The 19,914-nt window shown below is 52.1% G+C and overlaps 2 protein-coding genes and 1 long non-coding RNA gene across 9 annotated transcripts in view; 2 read left to right on the forward strand and 1 right to left on the reverse strand.

The window, feature by feature from the left end:
* Positions 1-6,230, forward strand: part of PFN4 (profilin family member 4) — a 56,735-nt gene extending 50,505 nt beyond the window's left edge. For all 4 annotated transcript variants that reach the window (XM_078149213.1, XM_078149212.1, XM_078149214.1 and 1 more), the window contains 3 exons: positions 329-466; positions 3,861-3,966; positions 5,294-6,230. In XM_078149213.1, the coding sequence (XP_078005339.1) occupies positions 329-466; positions 3,861-3,966; positions 5,294-5,322 (273 nt within the window). In that variant the 3' untranslated portion in view covers positions 5,323-6,230. The remainder of the gene's footprint in view (positions 1-328; positions 467-3,860; positions 3,967-5,293) is intronic.
* On the reverse strand, positions 2-6,918 carry LOC144455718 (uncharacterized). Its single transcript, XR_013484405.1, has 2 exons — positions 6,829-6,918; positions 2-2,149 (listed from the first exon to the last, which is right to left on the reverse strand). It is a non-coding gene; the product is annotated as an uncharacterized LOC144455718 (long non-coding RNA).
* A 1,862-nt stretch (positions 6,919-8,780) lies between these two features.
* Positions 8,781-19,264, forward strand: TP53I3 (tumor protein p53 inducible protein 3). 4 transcript variants are annotated; one of them, XM_078149209.1, is made up of 7 exons: positions 8,781-8,904; positions 10,810-10,907; positions 11,266-11,409; positions 12,038-12,305; positions 18,243-18,439; positions 18,838-18,939; positions 19,050-19,264. In XM_078149209.1, the coding sequence occupies exons 2-7, from the start codon at positions 10,863-10,865 to the stop codon at positions 19,236-19,238; spliced, it is 945 nt and encodes a 314-aa protein (XP_078005335.1). In that variant the 5' UTR covers positions 8,781-8,904; positions 10,810-10,862; the 3' UTR covers positions 19,239-19,264. The 4 variants fall into 4 exon arrangements, with proteins under 4 accessions (XP_078005335.1, XP_020833669.1, XP_078005336.1 ...); XM_020978010.2 differs by lacking the exon at positions 10,810-10,907 and adding an exon at positions 17,200-17,412 and having other exon boundaries at positions 8,791-8,904; XM_078149210.1 differs by lacking the exons at positions 10,810-10,907; positions 11,266-11,409 and adding an exon at positions 17,200-17,412 and having other exon boundaries at positions 8,792-8,904.
* The last annotated feature ends 650 nt before the right edge of the window (positions 19,265-19,914 follow it).

A 19,914-nucleotide genomic window follows, 5' to 3' on the forward strand; every position in this document is an offset into this window, starting at 1 on the left:
GAAAAGAAGGTTGGGCACAGAGAAGGATTAGTGCCAGAACAGAGAAGCTTTTGAGGCTGCACAGGGTTCAGGGCCTGGAGTCAGAAAGACTGTAGTTCAAATCCGGCCCCAAACACTGAATAGCTGTGTGACTCTGGGCAAGTCACTGAACTCTGTCTGCCTCAGTTTCTTCAACTGTCCAATGGGATTCATAATAGCCCCTATCTCCCAGGGTGGTTGTGAGGATTAAATGAGGTAATCTTTGCAAAGCCCTTAGCCGGTGCCTGGCCCACAGTAGGTACTTTATCAGCACTTCTCCCTTTCCCTTCTTTTGACCTAACAACTGCAGATATCACCCAGTGACATCCGTGTGCTTGTGAATGGATTCTCCAAGAACCCTGTTCAAGTGCGAAGAGATGGGCTGTACTTCAGAGAGAAGGATTACAAGTGTGTCAGAGCAGATGAACGCTCCCTTTATGCCAAGAAGGTGTGTGGCTGAGAGGCAGGGGCCCTTGGGGAGGGGCTGGGACCCCCATCTTACACCATCACCACAGTACATTCAAGATGGACACACCACTAAAAACAGAGAAGAGGCAGAGCAAATACTCCAGGCAGGGAGGAAAGTCTTTTTTTCTTCTTTAAAAATATGTTTTATTGATATCTTTTGCTTTTATATCACCTAGATTTCCCCTGCATGCTTCCTCTTCTCCTGTCCCAAAGAGCCATTCCTTATAACAAAGGATTTTTAAAGAAAAAGGGAAAGATAAAGGGGAAAAAATCAGCAAAAACAATGACACATCAAAAACAACCCCCAAACCCTGACCTTGTCATGTGGAGCACATCTAGCCACAGGGTGTGGACATGGTCATTGTTTCTTTCCCTGATTCCAGCCCCGGGAGTGGCTTGTCTTCTGGTCATCTTCATCCAGGAGCCAGGAGAGTCCCTTGATCTGTTTGATCTCGGCATTGCTAACTTTGATTACCAGGCATTTTCTTTGTACTTTAATTTGAACTGAACAAACATGGGACAAAATGACACGTGAGAAGAGGAAGCGTGCATTTGAAATTCAGCCTGTAACTTTCATAGCTGTCCTGCTTGTCTCTGCTTCCTCTGTTCAGGGCATTTTAAAATGCTTCAATGATGACTTTCTTTTCATTTTTCTTTCTTTTATTTTGGGGGTGGTGAAAACTCTATTGCCATCCCTACTGAAAAAAAAGGAAAAACAAAAACCTCCCATGCATAGTCAGGCAAAACAAACTCCCCCCTCGGCCATGTCCAAAAGACGTATGTTGCAGTCTGAGTCCATCCCCCCCCCCCCCAGGCAGGAGATGGGCAGTGGGCTTCATCACTGGCGCTCGGGAATCTTGTGCTCATTGGACTGGGCAGAGTTCTTCACTTTCTGAGGGTTGTGTGTCTTCACAGCTCTGAAAGTTGTCTGGTTCAGGGTTGGTTTTGTGTTTATTTCACAAAATGTTCTCCTGGTTCAGCTTCTTTCCTCTGCTTCAGTTCATACAGGTCTTCCCAGGTTTCTCTGGAGCCATGGCACGTTAGTACCCTAGCCCATTCATGCACCATCAGTTTATCAGCTGTGCCTTAATTGATGGGCCCTTCCCCCCTCAGTTTCCAGGTTGTGACTGACTCCTGTGAAAAGAGCTGCTATAAATACCCTTGTTCTTAGGGCTTCCTTTCCTCTGTCTCTTGTCCTTGAGCTATCGCCCAGGAACTGTGGTGCTCAAAATTATGCTTTGGAGCTTTAACACCCAGTTTGGTAACTCTTGAGACATAGTTCCAAACAGCTTTCCAGGACAGCTGCACCAGTTCACGGGTCCAACAGGGTATCAATGGCCTGGTTTTCCCATAGCCTCACTGACTTCCACCGTGGTCCTTTGTTGTCCACGTGGCCAATCTGATGGGTGTGAGATGGAACCTCAGAGGGGCTTTAATGGGCATATCTCTGATTATGAGTGATTTGGAGCCTCTTTTTCAAAAGGTTGTTGATAGCTTGCGTTTCTTCTTGTCCATACCCTTTGGCCACGTATGTGTTAGGGAATGGCTCTTGGTCTTATAAGCTGGAGTCGCTTCCTTCTCTGTCTTGGATATGGATCTGTGTGCAGGCTTTGCTAGACCCATGCCTGAGGGTTTCCTGCCTGTTCCTGAGTGTGGACAGGAGCTAAGAGGGAAGAACCAGTCAGCCAGTCAGTCAATGAGTCATTGAACATTTCTGAAGCACCTACTGTGCGCCTAGCACTGTGCTAAGCCTGGGAGGACAAAGAACAGCCCTCAAGGAGCCCACACTGTAATGAGGGAGACAAACAGAAACAGATAAATAGAAAGCAAGCCAAGAATAGGATAAATAGACAACAATGAACAGAGCAAGGGCAGTGGAATGAAGAGGCAGTGGGGAGGGCTTCCTGGAGGAGGTGGATTTCACTAGGGACTTGAAGGAAGCCAGAGAGGGGAGTGGAGCGCCGCTGCCTGGGGATGGCAGACTTGCAGTCCTGGGCTGTGGGGTACATGCTGGGCTGACACAGCCTCTCTCCACCAAGGACCATGGACGAGTCATGACAGCCTGTAAGGGGAGACTGTCCTTCTGGACCTTCTGGAGCTGGTTCAGCTTAGCTAACCAGTGCTTGGGAGGAGCTTCCAAAAGACCCAGGTCAGCTCTACCTTCCCTTTTGGCTGCAACAGCAGGCATTGTTGACATCTGGGTAAATCAATGATGGGAAATAACCACATGGCCCCTGAGCCCTTGGGCTTTGGCTTCAGCCTTTTCTGTCCTAGGGACCACAAGGGAAGTCTGTGACCGTGGGAGAGAGAGCGCCATAGAAACATGGGGGTCGGAATCCAGGCAGATGCTGCAGCTGCCTAGCACTGACGCTTTATCCTTAGGGGGCTGTTCAGCCCTCATTCTCACATGGACCAGTGACATCAGGAGGGTGACGCCTTGCTTTTTGCAAGTGTTTGGGTGGAAGTGAGGCAGAGCTGCTAGAGTTGTCAGCCTCGCCCTCTACCCCAGAGTCTTCGGGGCCCAGTGGCAGGACACAGGTCAGGATTACTGTAGAGGCAAAGCTGCGGGTCAGGCCTCTTCACTGATTGAGCCTTGGAGCAGGGCCAAGGATTTTGGTGACTTTGAGGAGCTGTGGTTAGAGCCCCGCAGGAGCAGGTCCCAGGAGGATGGCTGTGGGCACTGGGAGGGAAGCCTGGGCATTCTCAGGGCTCTTGGGTTCAGGGACCAGGGCTGTGAGGGGAGGTGGTGGTCCAGGTGTGCTTTCTTCTCTCTCAGAGCACCCTGTTTGCTGCTTCAGGGAGGCTGGCTTGTCTGTCCTGTGTGGGGCAGTTGGTTAACGATTAGTGGAGATAGCTACTTCTCCATAGCAGCTGCTTCCTTGGTTAATGGCTATGAGGACCATTAAGGCTAGAAGTAGGCTGGCAGCTGTGCCCACCTGAGGTATTCAGGTCCTCCTGACTACAGGGCCAGTGCTCTATCCACTATGCCACTTAACTGCCCCCTGAGCTACTCCTCGTGAGGGGACATGTAAGCCTGGCCTGCAGAGTGGGGCTAGAGCATATAGGTTAGGGGTCTGGAGCCTCCTGACCCCAGCCCCCTTCAGCCGTGTTCCCTCCCACTGTTAGGTGCCATAGGTCACATGCCTCTGTGCCCTGTAACTAATCACTTAGCTTTAATTAACCTTTACAAAAATAGAGTTATTTCAAAGATAAGAGCAAGAATAAAGTCCATGCTTTCTCCCACACACACTTTGGGGACGTGTTCTCCTCTGTGCCACCTCAGCAACTGGGGCGGTGTGCTCAGAATTGCCTCTTTCCCACACGTAGCTTTGATCCCCCCAAGTTCTTCAGTACCTCCCTATGCTTCTCCCTAGAACAACACGGGGCTGGTGGTTGTTCAAACCAATCTCTACCTCGTGGTGGCCACGTATCAGGAGGACATGTATGCCAGCGTGTGCGTGGAGGCTGTTGAGAAACTGGGTAAGAGACCCACGGGCCAAGATGTGTATGCGTCTCGGGGACCCATTCCTAATGGCTGATACTCCAGCTTGGCAAGATCGTCCACCAGTACTGGGCTACCACATTGTCCTTCCTCCACTCGGCGGCCTTCAGAGGCCTCCTAGCCAGGTGGTTGAGACTGTGCCTAGCCTGCCTCTGTGCCTTCACTGCCCTTGGCCCAGCCATCCCCATCTTCCTGCATGCCACACCCCAGCCTAGAATACTTCCCCTCCTCACCACCCCCTGGATTTACTGATCTGTGTCCCCCTGAGTATGCAGGCTTCTGGGGGGCACTGCTTCCCAGGATCCCAGAGCTAAGAGGGACTTCAGTGGCTACTGAGCCCGACCCCCACCTGTCTCTACTGCTTCCTGATAAGGGATTGTCCAGCCTTGAAGAGCTGTATGATAGGGAGCTCACCCCCTCCGTACTCACCCCATGCCTGCTGGGCTCATGGAGCACATATGACAGCCCAACAAATACTTTGGGGTATCCTCCCCCTCACCGAATTTTCTCCAGGCTCAACATGGCCAATCCCTTCATAGAGAGGTCATGAACTTTAGGCCTTTCCCATCTAGGCCCCCCTCTAGTTTATCAGTGTCCTTCTTAAACCACAGTCCTCTTGATGAGGCCCGATGAGGGCAGAGGAGAGCAGGACTCTCACTTCCCTTTCTGGCTGCTGCCCCAGGGGAACAGAGGCCAGTCCATTGCCCCCAGCTGATCTGCAGGACATGTGCTTCCCACACCTCCACACCTCCCCACCTCTTGACATTCCCAGAGGAGTGTACAGTCGGGGTGGGGGAGAATCTGGAAAGGCCTTTGGAAGGAGATGGCCTCTGAGGGGAAGGAGAGGGGGTGACATCCCAGCCTAGCAGCAGCATAGAAAAGATAAACAGGCAAGGCACTGGGGAGCCCTGGAAGATTTGAGCAGGGGAAGGCAATGGAGAGAGCTGTGGTTTTGGCAAACTGTCCCCAGAGTCATAAAAGCCCGGGGCCTGGTCCAACAATGGAGATTTGGGCCTGGGCCCCTTCCAGAGCCTGGCTCTGCTGCTGTGGCCCAGCAGATGCTGACTTTGGGGACTTGGGGGATGAGTCAGATTTTACCTGTTTCCTTCATCTTGTCCTCAGCCCCACAGAGGTCTCCTCTCTCACCTCTGAGTGTCCCAGCCTCAGAGAAAGGCTACTCAAGCCTAGTGATCCTCAGAGACAGCACCTGAACCTGTCCCAGGCTTCTGTCCAGAGCTAAGCTGCAGGGTCTGAGACAGAGGCCAGCTGACCACAAGTCAGAGCATCTCACTTGTTTTCTCCTAGGTGACTACTTGAGGAAGAAGGGAAGTTAATTCACTCAGAAGACTCTGAAAACCTCAACTGTCTTTAAGAAAAAACAAGAAATTTCTGGAGAGGAAGGTTGGGGTCATGAATAATGGACTAGGCTATGCAGCGTCACAGTCACACTCAGGGTCTGGATTAGGGCAGAGGTCCTGTTGAGGGTCAGAAGTAGGGTTAGAGTTATTGTTAACATCCTAGGCTGTCCGGGGTTAAGGATCAGGGTTGGGGTCAGAGCCAGGGTTAGGGTTGGTGATGTGGTTCACAGTTTAGACTGTCCAGGGTTAAAGGTCAGGATTAGGGAGGATATTAGGGTTGGCAGCTTAGATTGTCCAAGGTCAGGGTCACAGTTGAGGTTAAACACTGTGTGAGGGCTGCTCTTAGACTGTCCAGGGTCAGGGTCAGTGTCAGAGTCTCCAACCTGAAGAAGTAAGCAGCCTTTATCTTGAAGAACAGATTCTTGGATGCCTGTTCAGAGGGCCTGGAGGCCTAGAGGAAAAAGCTCTTTCTTCCTGGGGTTGGAATCTAAAAGGCCATTCCTCCAGGGCTTTCTGGCCCAGCCTCTGGGGCACTTTGGGCCTCAGGGTGTCTCCCCAGGCCTCCTGGTGCTGCTGCTGTTCCTGTGAGAGGCTTTGCTCAGAACACTGTCCCTCCTTGGTTATACCTGAAGGGCCACTAGGTGGGTAGTGGGGGCATAGGGCAAAATGTGTCACCCAACCTTGGGACAGATTTATTGCCCCCAGGAGTCCAAATGCCAGCCCCCAGGGCCCTTGTCCACCCTTGAGAAAATAGGAACTGTGGTTGTTAGCAAGCCTTCACACTGAGATGTCACCCCAGAGACCTTTCCATGGTCCCCGGCCTCAGATCTTGGCTCTCGGCTCTCGGCTTTCTTCAAAGCCAAATAAACCTCTTCCTCATCTTCTGTGTTGCCTCACTGTGGGCAGCAGGACCTTTGGCACCAGCGGCCTGCCTGCTGCTTGGGCTCAGATGGGAACTGCTCGGCAGCCTGGAGAGGAGCCCTGGGTGGGGGAAAACGAGGCCCGACGAGGGGCAGGAGGGCCGAACAGGGTTGCCCTCCCAGCTCTGCACTCCTTCAAGCCCCGTGTGGGTGATCTGGAGTGAGCAGGAAATTCTGGCACTGAGGTAGGCACTCTGGGGGGATCAGCCTCTGCTCTGGACACACACAGACACACTGGGAAAGGAGGCCCAGACCATTTCCTGGCAGATCCAGGCTGCCTGTCCTCCCAGGTCCCAGGCTCCCAGTTCCCCCCCTCTCCCTCTGTTTCACTTCCCAGGGTTTTTTTTCCTCCTTTTCCCCCGTGGCCATCCCTTCTTCCTTTCCATGTCCAGGCTCCTCCTCTGGGGAGGTCAAGATAGCCCAGCAACAGGCAGCCACATTGCCCAGGCTCATTGATATGCTTAATATGTACTCACTCTCTTCCCTTCCCATTTGTCATAGCTCCCATTTGCCTTGAGCTCTGAGGCTCAGCTAAGGCTGTTTTAAGGCAGAATTGACTCACTCAGGATTGTGGGGAGGAGGGAGATCCAGAATCCTGTGAGGTAGGTGCTGTTATCCTTTTATAGATGAAGAAACTGAGGGTCAGGACGAGTGAGTGTCTGAGGTAGGACCACGAACCCAGTCTGCCTGATCTCGGCATTCCCTGCTACCTTCACAGGGCTGCCTCTCGGGTACAAGGCTGGAGGCCAGGTGTAGTTGTCTCTTTCTCACTCACAGCATCAGGGTTTAAGTGCTGGTACCACCTGGGTGGTACTGTCCATGGTCTTCTCAGAGGGCAGGGGGCTGCTCTGCTCCTTCTGAGGTAAACTCCCTGGGGGCAGGGACTGGTCCCCATCCTGCCTCAGCTCCCTGGGGTTCAGGACATCAGAAGACAGCCAGCCAGGAATGTTGCGGTGAGGCTGATGTGTGCAGTGGTCAGCTCCCCTTCCTTGGAGGTCCTCGGGGCTGGGTGACACCGGGCAGACGTGTCCAGTTCTGAGGCCTTCCGTCCCTCGGCCACGCTGTCCAGGCCAGCATCTTGCTTGTGGTGGGCGCTTAGTAAATGCTTGTAACCTTCGCTGGCCAGTGGCTTAATCTCTGAGGCTCAGGATTGTGATCTGTGCAGGAGATGCCTGGACTCCATGACCTAGCTCGAAATTCAGCTGTTCTTAAAGACGTGTGTGGAAACTGTTTGGAGTCAGTACTCTTGCTTGTGATCGTTTCTTCCCAGTCCCTTTTCCATCTGCCGCCCCTTTTGCATGAGTGTCCCCCAAGGTTCTGTTCTTGGTTCTCTCCTCATCTCCCTTTACCCTCTCTTTTGGTGACCCCGTAAGTCCCCATGGACCCCATGCAGATAGGTACCAAATGTATGGATCTTCTGGATAACCCAGTCTCAGTCCTAAGCTCTAGTCCAGCTGGTAGATCTCGCAAACTGGATGCTCTGTACAGAACTCATGATCTTTCTCCTAGAACCCTCCCCATTTCTGAACTGGCTTGTCACTACCTGCCTCCTAATCCCCGGGGCTACATCCTCATTGTTGGATCTTGTCATCTCCACCTTCATGACATCTCTTGTATAAATCTCCTTTCCCCATCACCCTCTCCTCCCTATGAGAGGCCTCAAAGAAGACCAAGGCCTCAGTGCTCCCCAGCACCTGCTTCAGCCCCTTCACAGCCGTTGGAATAAATTGTTATCTGCCCGTTCTGCCAGGGAAAAAATTCACGTGTTTGGGGTAGACACCCCACTAACTCACCGAGGGGTCTGAGGCCCTTTGGTTACACTTAACCTAGTTTGGCCATTGTTTACCTGAGTGTAGATGTGGCCGATGCACACGCTGCAGCTTCTTGGAGCCGCAGGTGACAATTGGGTGAATTAGGTGGATGCCGAAAGTGGATGAACAGCCTTCACACGAGGCGCTAGTCCCCTTGAGCGCCCCATACGCCCCAGGGGATATCGGAGAGGATTGGGGCCGGTTGGGGAATGGGTGAGACTGGAGTCCCGAATGACAGGCTGTTGGCCTGAGGGACTGGGAGGACAGCGGAGCCCTCTTCAGCGACAGAGAAGTCGTAGGGCAGGGGCTTGGGGGGAGAGAGAGTAAATTCCTTTTTAGGCTGATTTCGAGATTCGGCCACCAGGAGGGTGGAGCTATCCAGCAAAGCCTCACGCCGTCTAGGAGTCGGTGGGGAGGGCTGCCTCACTACCCTGACCTCCAGGTTCGGAGGACCGTCTCAGCCCCGCCCTGGGGCCTGGCAGCTCTCGAAGGGCAAGACTGGCCGCGGAGCTAGAGTGGCGGCGGGGATCTGAGGTTCGAGGGCAGACCAGTCAGTGTCGGTGGAATTGAAGTCTCGGCTAGTTGGAAGGAGGGTAGGGCGAAGCTGGTAGGGGAGCTTTCCGGGTCAGTTCCTCTAGGCCGAGGCGGAGTCAGAGGCGGAGCAGAACCAGAGAAGAAGGCGGCCTCCCCCGCCTCCTCTCCACCCCAACCCCAACCCCCCAGGTCCAGCGGGCACGCCTAGCTTCCCTGCCCGGAGCACCCTGCGCCCCCCCAGTCTGTGCCTGCTCTCTGCCTTTGGCCACACGTCCGCGTCCGGGTCCACACAGGTAGGAGCTGCTAGGGTAGCGAGCTAAGAGAAGATTCCGGGAGAGGCCAAGTGGGGAAAGGGAGGCCACAGCGGGAGGCACTCTGGAGGCCCCCCGCCGTTTAGCCCCCTCCAGTAGCCCCTCAGCACCCGGGATGGGGACGTGCCTCCCCAGAAGTCCTTAGCTTAGGTGGGACTTGTTCCCTTCGTGGAGGGGGTGGCACGAGATGCCTCTAAGATCCCTTTCATCGCACCCCCGCCCCACTGCCTTCTCCACCTTCAGCTGCCAGGAGTTCTGGGTGGGTCTGCCTGACTCAAGTGCTGGACCCACGCCGGCAGCGGCCACGCCCTGGGTCGGCCCCTGGGGTCAGCCCGTTCCCTTTCCCCTAGCTGGGCATCCTGTCCCCACGCCAGTTAGCTAGCTGTCTACCGGGGTACTTGGTGGACACTTACGACTCCGGATGAGATTGAAGCACTTTAATTATCGAGCAGTAGCCTTGCACTGGAGACGGCTCCAGGCTCTGCGAGAGTATCCTAGGTCATGCTGGTAGTGCCCCCCGCCCCGGCCTCAGGCTCTGCAGGGAGGTCCCGGGCTCTTCCGTACACCTAGAGCCGGAGCTGGGGGGAGGAGGCAGTGGGGGCTCAGACACCTGGCAGACTGTTCCACTAGTGATGACTATGGGACATTCAGAGGGTCGAGCATTTCTTGGCTTAAAAGCGTGTTGGATTGTTCCGGGGCTTTATTTCTCACTGAATCGAGTGAGTTTAAAATATTCTGGTTAGCCCTGGTATTTTTCTTGCCATTTATCTTTTGGCTGGCTCAATCACCTTCTGCTAAAGCTATGGGGCATCTCCCACTATTCTTGATGTCTGGATTCATTCTTCTGGTAATTCCAAAGGCTAATCCTTTATGCACTTTGACCATCTGTCCCATGGCTTTACACTCACTTTGAACAAGCCCTTTTGAAGTTGTGAAGTATTCTGTCTCTCTCTCTCTCTCTCTCTCTCTCTCTGTCTCTCTCTCTGTCTCTCTCTCTGTCTCTCTCTGTCTCTGTCTCTCTCTGTCTCTGTCTCTGTCTCTGTCTCTCTCTCTCTCTCTGTCTCTCTCTCTGTCTCTCTCTGTCTCTCTCTGTCTCTGTCTCTGTCTCTCTCTCTCTCTCTCTCTCTGTCTCTCTGTCTCTCTCTCTCTCTCTCTCTGTCTCTCTCTCTCTCTCTGTCTCTCTCTGTCCTCTGTCTCTCTCTCTCTCTCTCTCTCTCTCTCTCTCTCTCTCTCTCTCTGTCTCTCTCTCTCTGTCTCTCTCTCCTCTCTCTCTCTCTCTCTCTCTCTCTCTCTCTCTCTCTCATCCTCTCCCCCTCCCATTCCTCCTAGTTTTCCCCCTTTGGGACCAAACAAGAGAAGTCTAACCCTTTCCCACAAGTTGAGCAGTTACCACCAGAATCTTTTCTTCTGCAGACTAAACATGCAGTTCCTTCCACCATAGCCTAATATGACATGAATTCAAGGCCCTTTGCCCTCCTAGTTGTCCTTCCGAGGACACTTTAATGCTTTTCGAGGCTTTGATAAGCTGTGCAGCCCAGAGCTGAGCACCGCACTCCCAGTGTGGCCAAACCAGGGCAGCAGGCATGGGGGCCATTCCCTTCCTGTTCCATCTAAACTCAATCCAAGAGCCCATGAGCTTTCTGGGGTGCCATGTCAGATTGCTGACTCATACCGAGTTTGCAATCACTCTAACGCTGAGCTCCTTGCCAGAAAAGGACTTCTGGCAGCCCAATGGAAGACTGACAATGTGGAGCCCCCTCCCTTTGCTCTGGAGTCATCAGCTTTTGTCCTTTCTGGGGTAGGGGCTGACTCTGGGGCCGTGACTGCCTCGGACTAGGGGCAGCCTCAGGCTCATCAGCCTTCCTTCCCCTCCTTGGCCTTGGACAGCCTGCCTCTTCAGGGTTCAGCAGGGTGCCTGGCCCATACCAAGTGCTTACCAAATGTGTGTTGACTGGCTGACTGGCTGCCCAGGCAAAGGATTCCATGTGAGCCACAAACTAGGGGGTGGGAGGCAGATGGTGTGGGTGCTTTGCAAGCTGGGAACCTGGGGGACCCTGAGCCAGCCTCCCTGGATGAGTGGGCTGACAATTTAAAATGCTTTTGTCCCTGTTTTCCCAGGACAGCACAAGCTTGACCCGTAGGAAGGGCTCGATTGTGTTATAGAAGGAACGACTGGTTGTTGGACCAGGGTTGAGCCCTTCGGGGAGGGGAGAAAGAAGAGAGAAGAGCATCCCCTCCCCCATTCTTTTTGTCTACATTGCTGTCTGGTCTCGCTCTCTCCAATGTTCTGTCTTTCTCTACCTCCACCTGCTTATGTTTTCCATGCGCCGGTGGTGAGAGCAGAGGATCATGTTAGCAGTGCACTTTGACCAGCCTGGGGGCCCTGAAAACCTTTACCTGAAAGAGGTGGCCAAGCCTGAGCCAGGCCCAGGAGAAGTCCTCCTGAAGGTGGCTGCCAGTGCTTTGAACAGGGCAGATGTGTTGCAGGTATGAACCGGCAGGCTGCAGGCTCTGGCAGGGGCTTGGGTATGACACTCAGGGCTTTAGTTGCTACCCTGCCCCGGGCAGTGGGAACTGGTATGTTTTTAGACAATCACCTTGCCAGGTAGAGAGTTTAGGATTTTCAGTTTCCTAGGTGAGGAAGGGAAGCTGAGAGAGGAAGAGGGGCTTAGGTAGGGCCCCACCCTAAGTGGCCTTGATAGGATTTAAATCTAGGTCTTCTGAGGAAAAATTGAACCCCCTTCCCATTCCATCACAAACACTCAATTACTGTCAGCTTCTCTAGCCAGGGTGACATGGAGGCCAGAAGCTGACTCCTGATCTGTTTCTGTCCTTATGTCTGGTCAGGGATGGGGGGCCAGGGCCTCTGTTCTAGAGGGATTCTGGGAAAGGCTCACTTTCTGCTCCCTGGGAAGCCCAGACTCTATACCAGTCCTGTCATTGGCTCAGTTTGGGCCTCAGTTTCTCTACTTGTAAAATGAAGGAGTTGGACTCAATGCTTTGAGAGATCCCTGTCACCTCAATTTGACAGTCACTTCTGGTCCCCTCTGTACATGACCTGGCCAGGGAGGGGGCGAAACACCTCCTCTGATGCTTTTACATTCTCTGTCCACAGCGCTGGGGCCAGTACAGCCCGCCCCCTGGAGCCAGCAACATCCTGGGCCTGGAGGCATCTGGCCACGTGGTTACAGTTGGCCCTGGCTGCCAGGGGCCATGGAAAGCAGGGCACTCAGCAATGGCTCTGCTTGCTGGGGGGGGCCAGGCAGAGTATGTTACGGTCCCTGAAGGTCACCTCATGCCTGTTCCCAAGGGGCTGACTCTGATCCAGGCAGCAGCCATCCCTGAGGCCTGGCTCACAGCCTTCCAGCTGCTCCATGTCATAGGTGAGAAAGCAAGGTTAGGTTTCTGCATCTTCTCCTGAGCCTGGGGACAGAGTTGTAGCCACCAACAAGCTCTGGGAGCCTTGTGGGTCCCCCCAACCCCCACCCTTTGTGAAGTTATATTCCCAACAGCTGTTTGTGGGGTTCAAATTGTAACTGGCTTCTGAGAAAGATGGCTGTCCCACAGTGGAATAGCCCACCTCAGGAGGCAGTAGCACCCCCTCCAGAAGATTCCTGTTCAGGGACAGGTTGAATGAGCAGCCTTGGGTGTGTGTGTGCTAGGACCCAGATTGTGATCTCTGCCTGTGCTTCCCCAGTGATGCTGCTGTGGATGGCTCAGTTTACCCACCCCACCTGTGTGGATAGAAAAAGAGAGCGTCCTGGAGGAAGTGGGGCCAGAGTTTGGAGGCTATACAAGGGGTAGGGAGCACAGCACTTGAGAAGAGCCAGGAGGAGCCTCACAACCAGCCCAGAGGAGGACTCATGCTGGAGAGTCAGATTAAGGTGGGGTGGGGGGAGAAGGGAGGAGATGGAAACCTCAGAGACAGGGAGATGAAACAGTGCCTGACCCCCAACCACACAGCATGTCCCTGGCAGTCTTCTTGACAGAGAAAACAAGAAGAGTAGGAACCGAGCAGCCCAATGCTGCTTTGGACCATCCGCGGCTTTCCTCATCACCTCGTACTCATCTTGAGCTCCTTCACCTCATGCCATGCTCTTCAGTTCACTCCATTTAGAGCAATTTCAGGCCTCTCATTTCTCGAATTTTGTTTCCTGTGAACTTCCCAGTATCTCAACCATTACTGACCCTGCTTTGCAAGCAAGGCTGTGACGGCCAGCATAAAAGATGTGTGTGTATGTGCATGTGCACATACATGTGTGTGTGCATGTGTGTGCACAGATGTTATTTTCTCCTCCTTCCTTTTAAATTGAAAGCTTTTTAAAAATTAGTTTTGCAAGATACTGGGCAAATCTCTTTTTTCCCAATTTATTCATTTTTAGTTTTCAACATTCACTTCCACAAGATTTTGAGTTCCACATTTTCTCCCCATCTCGCCCCTTCCCCCCACCCCAAGATGGCATGCATTCTGAATATCCCTTCCCCCAATCTGCCCTCCCTTCTATCACCTCCCCCACTTTTCTCATTCCCTTCCCCTTCTATTTTCCTGTAGGGCGGGATAGATTTCTATACCCCATTGCCTGTGTATCTTATTTTCTAGCTGCATATAAAAACAATTCTTAACATTCGTTTTTAAAATTTTGAGTTCCAAATTCTCTCCCTTTCTCCCTCCCCACCCACTCTCATTGAGAAGACAAGCAATTCGATACAGGTTATACACATATAGTCATGTAGAGCTTCCATAATAATCATGTTGTGAAAAACTATTTCCCTCCATTCTATCCCCCCCCCCATTTATTCCATTCTCTCCTTTCACCCTGTCCTCCTCAAAAGTGTTTGCTTCTGATTACTCTCTCTCTCCCAATGTACTGTCCTATCACCACCCCCCCTTATCCCCTTCCTACCTGTTTTCGTGTAGGGTTAGATAGATTTCTATACCCCATTGAGTGTGTCTGTTATTCCTTCCTTAAGTCAAATCCAATGAGAGTAAAGTTCACTCATTCCCCCTTGCCTCTTCCCCTCCACTATAAAAGCTTTTTCTTGCCTCTTTTATGTGAGATAATTTACCCCATTCTACCTCTCCCTCTCTCCTTCTCCTAGTACATTCCTCTCTCACCCCTTAATTTTATTTTTTTAGATGTCATCCTTTCATATTCAACTCACCCTGTGCCCTCTGTCTATATATAGATATTCCCTCTAACTATCCTAATACTGAGAAAGGTCTCATGAGTTACAAATATCATCTTTCCATGTAGGAATGTAAACAGTTCAACTTTAATAAGTCCCTTATGATTTCTCTTTCCTGTTTACCTTTTCATGCTTCTCTTGAGTCTTGTATTTGAAAGTCAAGTTTTCTATTCAGCTCTGGTTTTTTCATTAAGAATGCTTGAAAGTCCTCTATTTCGTTGAATATCCATTTTTTCCTCTGAAGGATTATACTCAGTTTTGCCAGGTAGGTGATTCTTGATTGTAATCCTAGCTCCTTTGACCTCTAGAATATCATATCCCAAGTCCTCTGATCCCTTAATGTAGAAGCTGCTAAATCTTGTGTTATCCTGATTGTGTTTCCACAATCCTTGAATTGTTTCTTTCTGGCTACTTGTAACCCTTTTCCCTTGACCTAGGAACTCTGGAATTTGGCTATAATATTCCTGGGAGTTGTCTTTTGGGGATCTCTTTCAGAAGGTAATCAGTGGATTCTTTCAATTTCTATTTTACCTTCTGGTTCTAGAATATCTGGATAATTTCTTAAAAGATGATGTCCAGATTCTTTATTTTTTATCATGGCTTTCAAGTAGTCCAATAATTTTTAAATTCTCTCTTCTGGATCTATTTTCCAGGTCAGTTGTTTTCACATTGTCTTCTATTTTTTCATTCTTTTGGTTTTGTCTTATAATTTCTTGATTTCTCAGAGTCATTAGCTTCCATTTGCTCCTTTCTAATTTTCAAGGACTTATTTTCTTCAGTGAGTTTTTGGACCTCCTTTTCCATTTGGCCAACTCTGCTTTTTAAGGCATTCTTCTCCTCATTGGCTTTTTGGACCTCTTTTGCCATTTGTTCTAGCCTATTTTTATGGTGTTATTTTCTTCAGTATTTTTTTGGGTCTCCTTTAGTAAGCTGTTGACTTGTTTTTCATGATTTTCTTGCATCACTCTCATTTCTCTTCCCAGTTTTTCCTCTACTTCCCTTACTTGTTTTTCAAAATCCTTTTTGAGCTTTTCCATGGCCTGGGACTGTTTCATATTTTTCTTAGAGGCTTTGGATGTAGGAGCTTTGACCTTGCTGTCTTCTTCTGATTGTATGTTTTGATCTTCCTTGTCACCAAAGTAAGAGTCTATAGTCTGAGGGTTTTTTCCTACTGTTTGCTCATTTTCCCAGCCAATTACTTGACTTTTTAGCTCTTTGTTAAAACTTTTAACTCTTTGTTTGTTTCCAGTGTGGAGGATGTACTGTCCCAAGCTTCAAGGGTTTTGTGCAGCTGTTTTCAGAGATACTTCTAGGGACCTGTAAGTTTTCAGTTCTTCCAAAGTGGTATGATCTAAGGAGAAGTGTTTACTCCTCTCCTCGCCTGTGCTCTGGTCAGTGAGTGACCACAAGCACTCTTTTCTGCCTTGGAACTGTGAGTAGGGTTCCCTCTGCACTGCTGCCACAAGCTCTGGTATACCAGTGCTCCTCCTTGCCCAGGACTGCTACCCAGGACTGTGGCCCAGATCCCAGTATGGGCAAATCAACAGAGTTCTGCCTCAGTGCTAGCAAAGAGACCCCTGTAATCTCCTTCTGATCAGTTATTTAGTCCCCTTACTGTCTGTGAAATGAGACCTCTGGAAACAGGCACTGCAACTGTTGCTGCCTCTGGACTACACTGCGCACCTCCCTCACCCAGGTCTGACAGACCTTTCCTACTGACCTTCTAAGTTGTCTTTGGCATTTGTGGGTTGAGAAGTCTGGAAACTGCCATAGCTGCCAGTGATTCAGTCCTCTGAGGCCTGCTCCAGGTTTGCTGGGGCCCAGTTTGTGGCACAGTGGCCCATGCTAGACTGCGCTCCTGCCCCAGCCTGGCACAACAGACCTTTCCCATTGACCATCCGTGTTGTCTTGGGCTGGAAATTTGTTTCATTCTTTCTTTTTGTGGGTTCTGCTAATCTAGAATTTGCATAGAGTCATTTTTATAGATATTTGGAGGGATTTGGGGGAGAGCTCAAGTGAGTCCTTGCTTTTACTCCATCATCTTGGCTCTACCCTGCTATGCCCAAATCTATTCTTATCCACCTGTTCGCTTATCCACTTATCCACTCTATCCCTGGCTATGAGCTTGTAATTTCTCAAGGTTGAGTCATAGTCTAGAACAGAGGTGGGGAACCTATGGTCTCAAGGCCACATATGACTGTCTAGGTCCTCAAGTGTGGCCATTTGACTGAATCCAAACTTCACAGAACAAATCTCCTTCATAAAAGGATTTGTTCTGTAAAACTTGGACTCGGTCAAAAGGCCATACCTGAGGACCAAGAGGGCCACATGTAGCCTTCAGGCTGCAGGTTCCCCACCTAGAAATCCAAATCCCATCCTCAGCCACCATCTTCTTGACCAGCCATTCTCTTCTTAAGTCTTCTCTTTCCTTCCAAGTCCCTGCCTTCAATGGGTAACAGTAATGAAAACATCACCTGTACCCTCTCCTAGCTTAGGCTTTCCCTTTCTTAGGTCTTGGTTGACCCTGCCTGTTAGCTTCCCCCTAAGTGCTGGCACGATACCCATACCAATCACCAGGAATGGATAGTAAGCATCCCTTTTGCCAGTCACAGGAAGTATTCTTTTTTAAATAATGACTTGGATACATATCCCAGGAACACAACAGACCTCTTTGGGGTTTGCCCAAGGCTAGCTAGGGGCAGTGCAGTGATTAGAGCTCGGGAAGACCTGAGTTCAAATCTAGCTTCTGACACTTACTAGCTGTGTGACCCTGGGCAAGTCATTAACCTCTGCCTGCCTCAGCTTCCTCATTTGTAAAATGGATATCATAACAGCTTCCATTTTATTGGCGAGACAACATGTACGTTAATGGGGGGAGGGGCTCTTTAACCCCTAGGTTAGGTAAGTAACCAATTGCTTGCTGTGCTGTTTCTCTAAGATTCTGACTTTGCCGGGTGTAAGGGACGCATCAATGAAGACAAACTTTCCATAGGCATTGAAGGTGAAGTCAGAGAGGTAGCAGGAGTCTGGGGCCCTGATGCTGCCTTGGAGATGCAAGCTGGGATCTGCTTCAATGATCATTTGTTATAGGCCAAGTTAAAGCTGGGGAGACAGTGTTGATACATGCTGGATCGAGTGGTGTGGGCACAGCTGCTGTTCAGTTGGCCCGCCAGGCTGGAGCCATTCCTCTGGTCACCGCTGGGTCTCTGGACAAAATTAAGGCAGTGGAAAAGCTTGGGGCTGCTGCTGGCTTCAACTACAAGGAAGGAGATTTTTCAGCTGCAACACTAGAGTTTACTAAGGGTAAGAAGCTTCCTTGCCCTTCCAGGGCTACTGAGCAGGAGTTGCAGTTGTGGCCAAAGAGGGGAAGCTGAGGTTCCACAGCCAGGTTAAGGGCTCAGACACTCGTGGCACTATGGTCCCCTGGCCAGGCTTTGATACCCATCCAAAGGTGTTCCCAGGAGCAGCCTCATAGGCCTGAAACCCATCTGAGGGTTCCAACCCCAGGCTGCCAAGGCCTGGAGCTGGTGCTAGCTGGGGGTATGCATGCATGCATGCATGTCTTTTTTCTTGGCTTCTTTCTAAACATTCATCCATCCATCCTCCCACTCCCTCCATAAAAGCTCTTTGAGCAGAGGGAGCATGAGCTTTGGCGAGACTTGGGGCCCTGTCCTGGAGATAGACTCTATGTCTATGGTCCAAGAGCTGGCTGAGGTAAGTTTGGAGTGAAAGGCTGGTCATCAGGTGGGCTGCTGGGACATGTGCCTCTCTGAGGCAAACCACTGAGTCACAGAGTAGCTGGGGACCCTCAGCACTCTCACAGCTTAGTCCCTACTTCCACTAGAAGGTTACTGAGGTGTGGACAGTCCAGGGTCAGCACCATCCCTGCCTTGGGAGCCTCAGCTATTCTGGCCTGGCTGTAGGCTGTCCTCAGCTACTCTGGGGGAAGCATCCACAAAGGCCACCCACGTCAGCTCCTGGAGGCAGATGTCAGGGGCTACAGTCAGGCCAGTGTGGAGAGATGCATGCTGTCTCTTCTGGCTGCTCTCCTGGGCCTTCCAGGGCAGCTGCTGCCGGGGACTGAGTATCCCTTCAGCCCAAGTCAGGATGCCCACCCTGTGCCCCCTCCCCAGGTGCTGGAGCCAACGTGATTCTAGACTGTGTAGGCGGGTCCTACTGGGAGAAGAATGTGGCGTGCCTGGCCCTGGATGGCCGCTGGGTGCTGTACGGCCTGCTGGGGGGGGCAGAGGTCCATGGGGAGCTTCTCTCCAAGCTTCTGACCAAGCGAGGGAGCCTCCTCACAAGCCTGCTGAGATCCCGGGACAAGAAGGCAAGTCCTGGGCAGGGCAGGAGAGAGTCTGGGAGAGGGGGGAGGGCCCCAGTGGTGGCTTTCTGTCCTGAAGGACCAAGGAGGTGACCCTTGGAGCCTGGGACTCAGGGCCTCATGTTCTTCAAGGCCAGCCTGCCACCTGAATCCCTACAGCTACCTGAGACCCTCTTCCTAGAATGAATGCACTTCATAGCCTAGGCATCCCCCAAAGAACCCCACCAGCTCCTCAGCAACCTGTCAGAGCGAAGGGTTGGGGGATCTGTAGGGAGCTGAGCTGCGGGTCAGTGGTGTGTGCTATGGGCCTTGGCGCCCTATAGAGACAGGGGCAGGGGCTCACTGGTGCTCAGTACCATTCAACTTTAACAGTCCGCCCTTACAAAGGTTTGCTCCGCCTCCAGACAATCTCGGGAATGGGGAAAGTGCTGGGCTGTGGTGCCTGCTTATGGTCACCAAGGCATCGGGGACCTGAAGCAACCTGGGCACGGGCCCTCCCTCAGAATGTAAGCCATCCAGTGCCCATCTCATGGGTGACAAAACTGAGGCAGCAGAAGGTGGCAGGAGCCTTCTGGCCTCGAGTCATACCACGCTTTCATGTCTTCCACCCGGTCAGTACAAAGCAGAGCTGGTGGCGGCCTTCACCCAGCAGATCCTGCCTCACTTTGCCCAGGATGAGCCGGGGTCGCTGAGGCCTGTGGTGGACACAGTCTTCCCCCTGAAGCAGGTGGCAGAGGCCCACGTGTATATGGAACAGAATAAGAACTTGGGCAAGATTGTCTTGGAGGTGACGCCAGTGCCCTGAGCACAATAAACCATGCTGGTCCCCCAGCCACCGGCCTGGTGCCTTCTTGCCTCCAAGAGCTTTCCCGGCAGAGAGCTGGGGTGGGGTGGGGGGCTGCTACTGCTGTCTCCGGGAGGGCAAGGCTGGGAAGCATGGGGGGCATGGGCCCCTCCTGTGTGCTTGTGAGGGAGGGGGGAAGCAGGGAGCCCTCCTGTGGGGGGGAGCAGGGGCTCCTCCTGTGCAGCTGTAAGGGGAGGGGGGGGGCAGGGGCCCCTTCTGTGTTATTTTCTGTTGGGCCTGAAAAAGATCCGGGCTCCTGGCCCCAAGGGGCTTCTGTTCCAGTGGGGGCGGGGGCAGGCGGATACAAAGCAATACAAAGTAATCCCTGGGTAAAGGAGGGGGAGGGGGACTGCCCTGGACCCAGCTTCAGGGGCCTCGGGTCTGCCCCTCCCATCCTCTCTCGCAGCCAGGCCCTGGGGCAGGCCTTGGTCACCCAGAGCCGACTGGGGTAGGAGTGGGGAGAGGCCCTGCTCAATAAACTCCAGGGGCTTCCTATGGCCTCCAGGAGCCCTTCCTCACCCAGCCCCGCTTCCCATCTTTTTTTCTGGTCGTCTTACGCCGAACGTTCTTTCTGCACCCCCGCCCCGCCCAGCCCACACATTTGCCACTCTCCAGACTCCGCGCTTTTGCACACTGC

This window comes from Phascolarctos cinereus, unplaced genomic scaffold, assembly GCF_003287225.1.
Source record: "Phascolarctos cinereus isolate Bilbo 61053 unplaced genomic scaffold, phaCin_HiC Scaffold_2;HRSCAF=192, whole genome shotgun sequence".
Taxonomy (NCBI): domain Eukaryota; kingdom Metazoa; phylum Chordata; class Mammalia; order Diprotodontia; family Phascolarctidae; genus Phascolarctos; species Phascolarctos cinereus.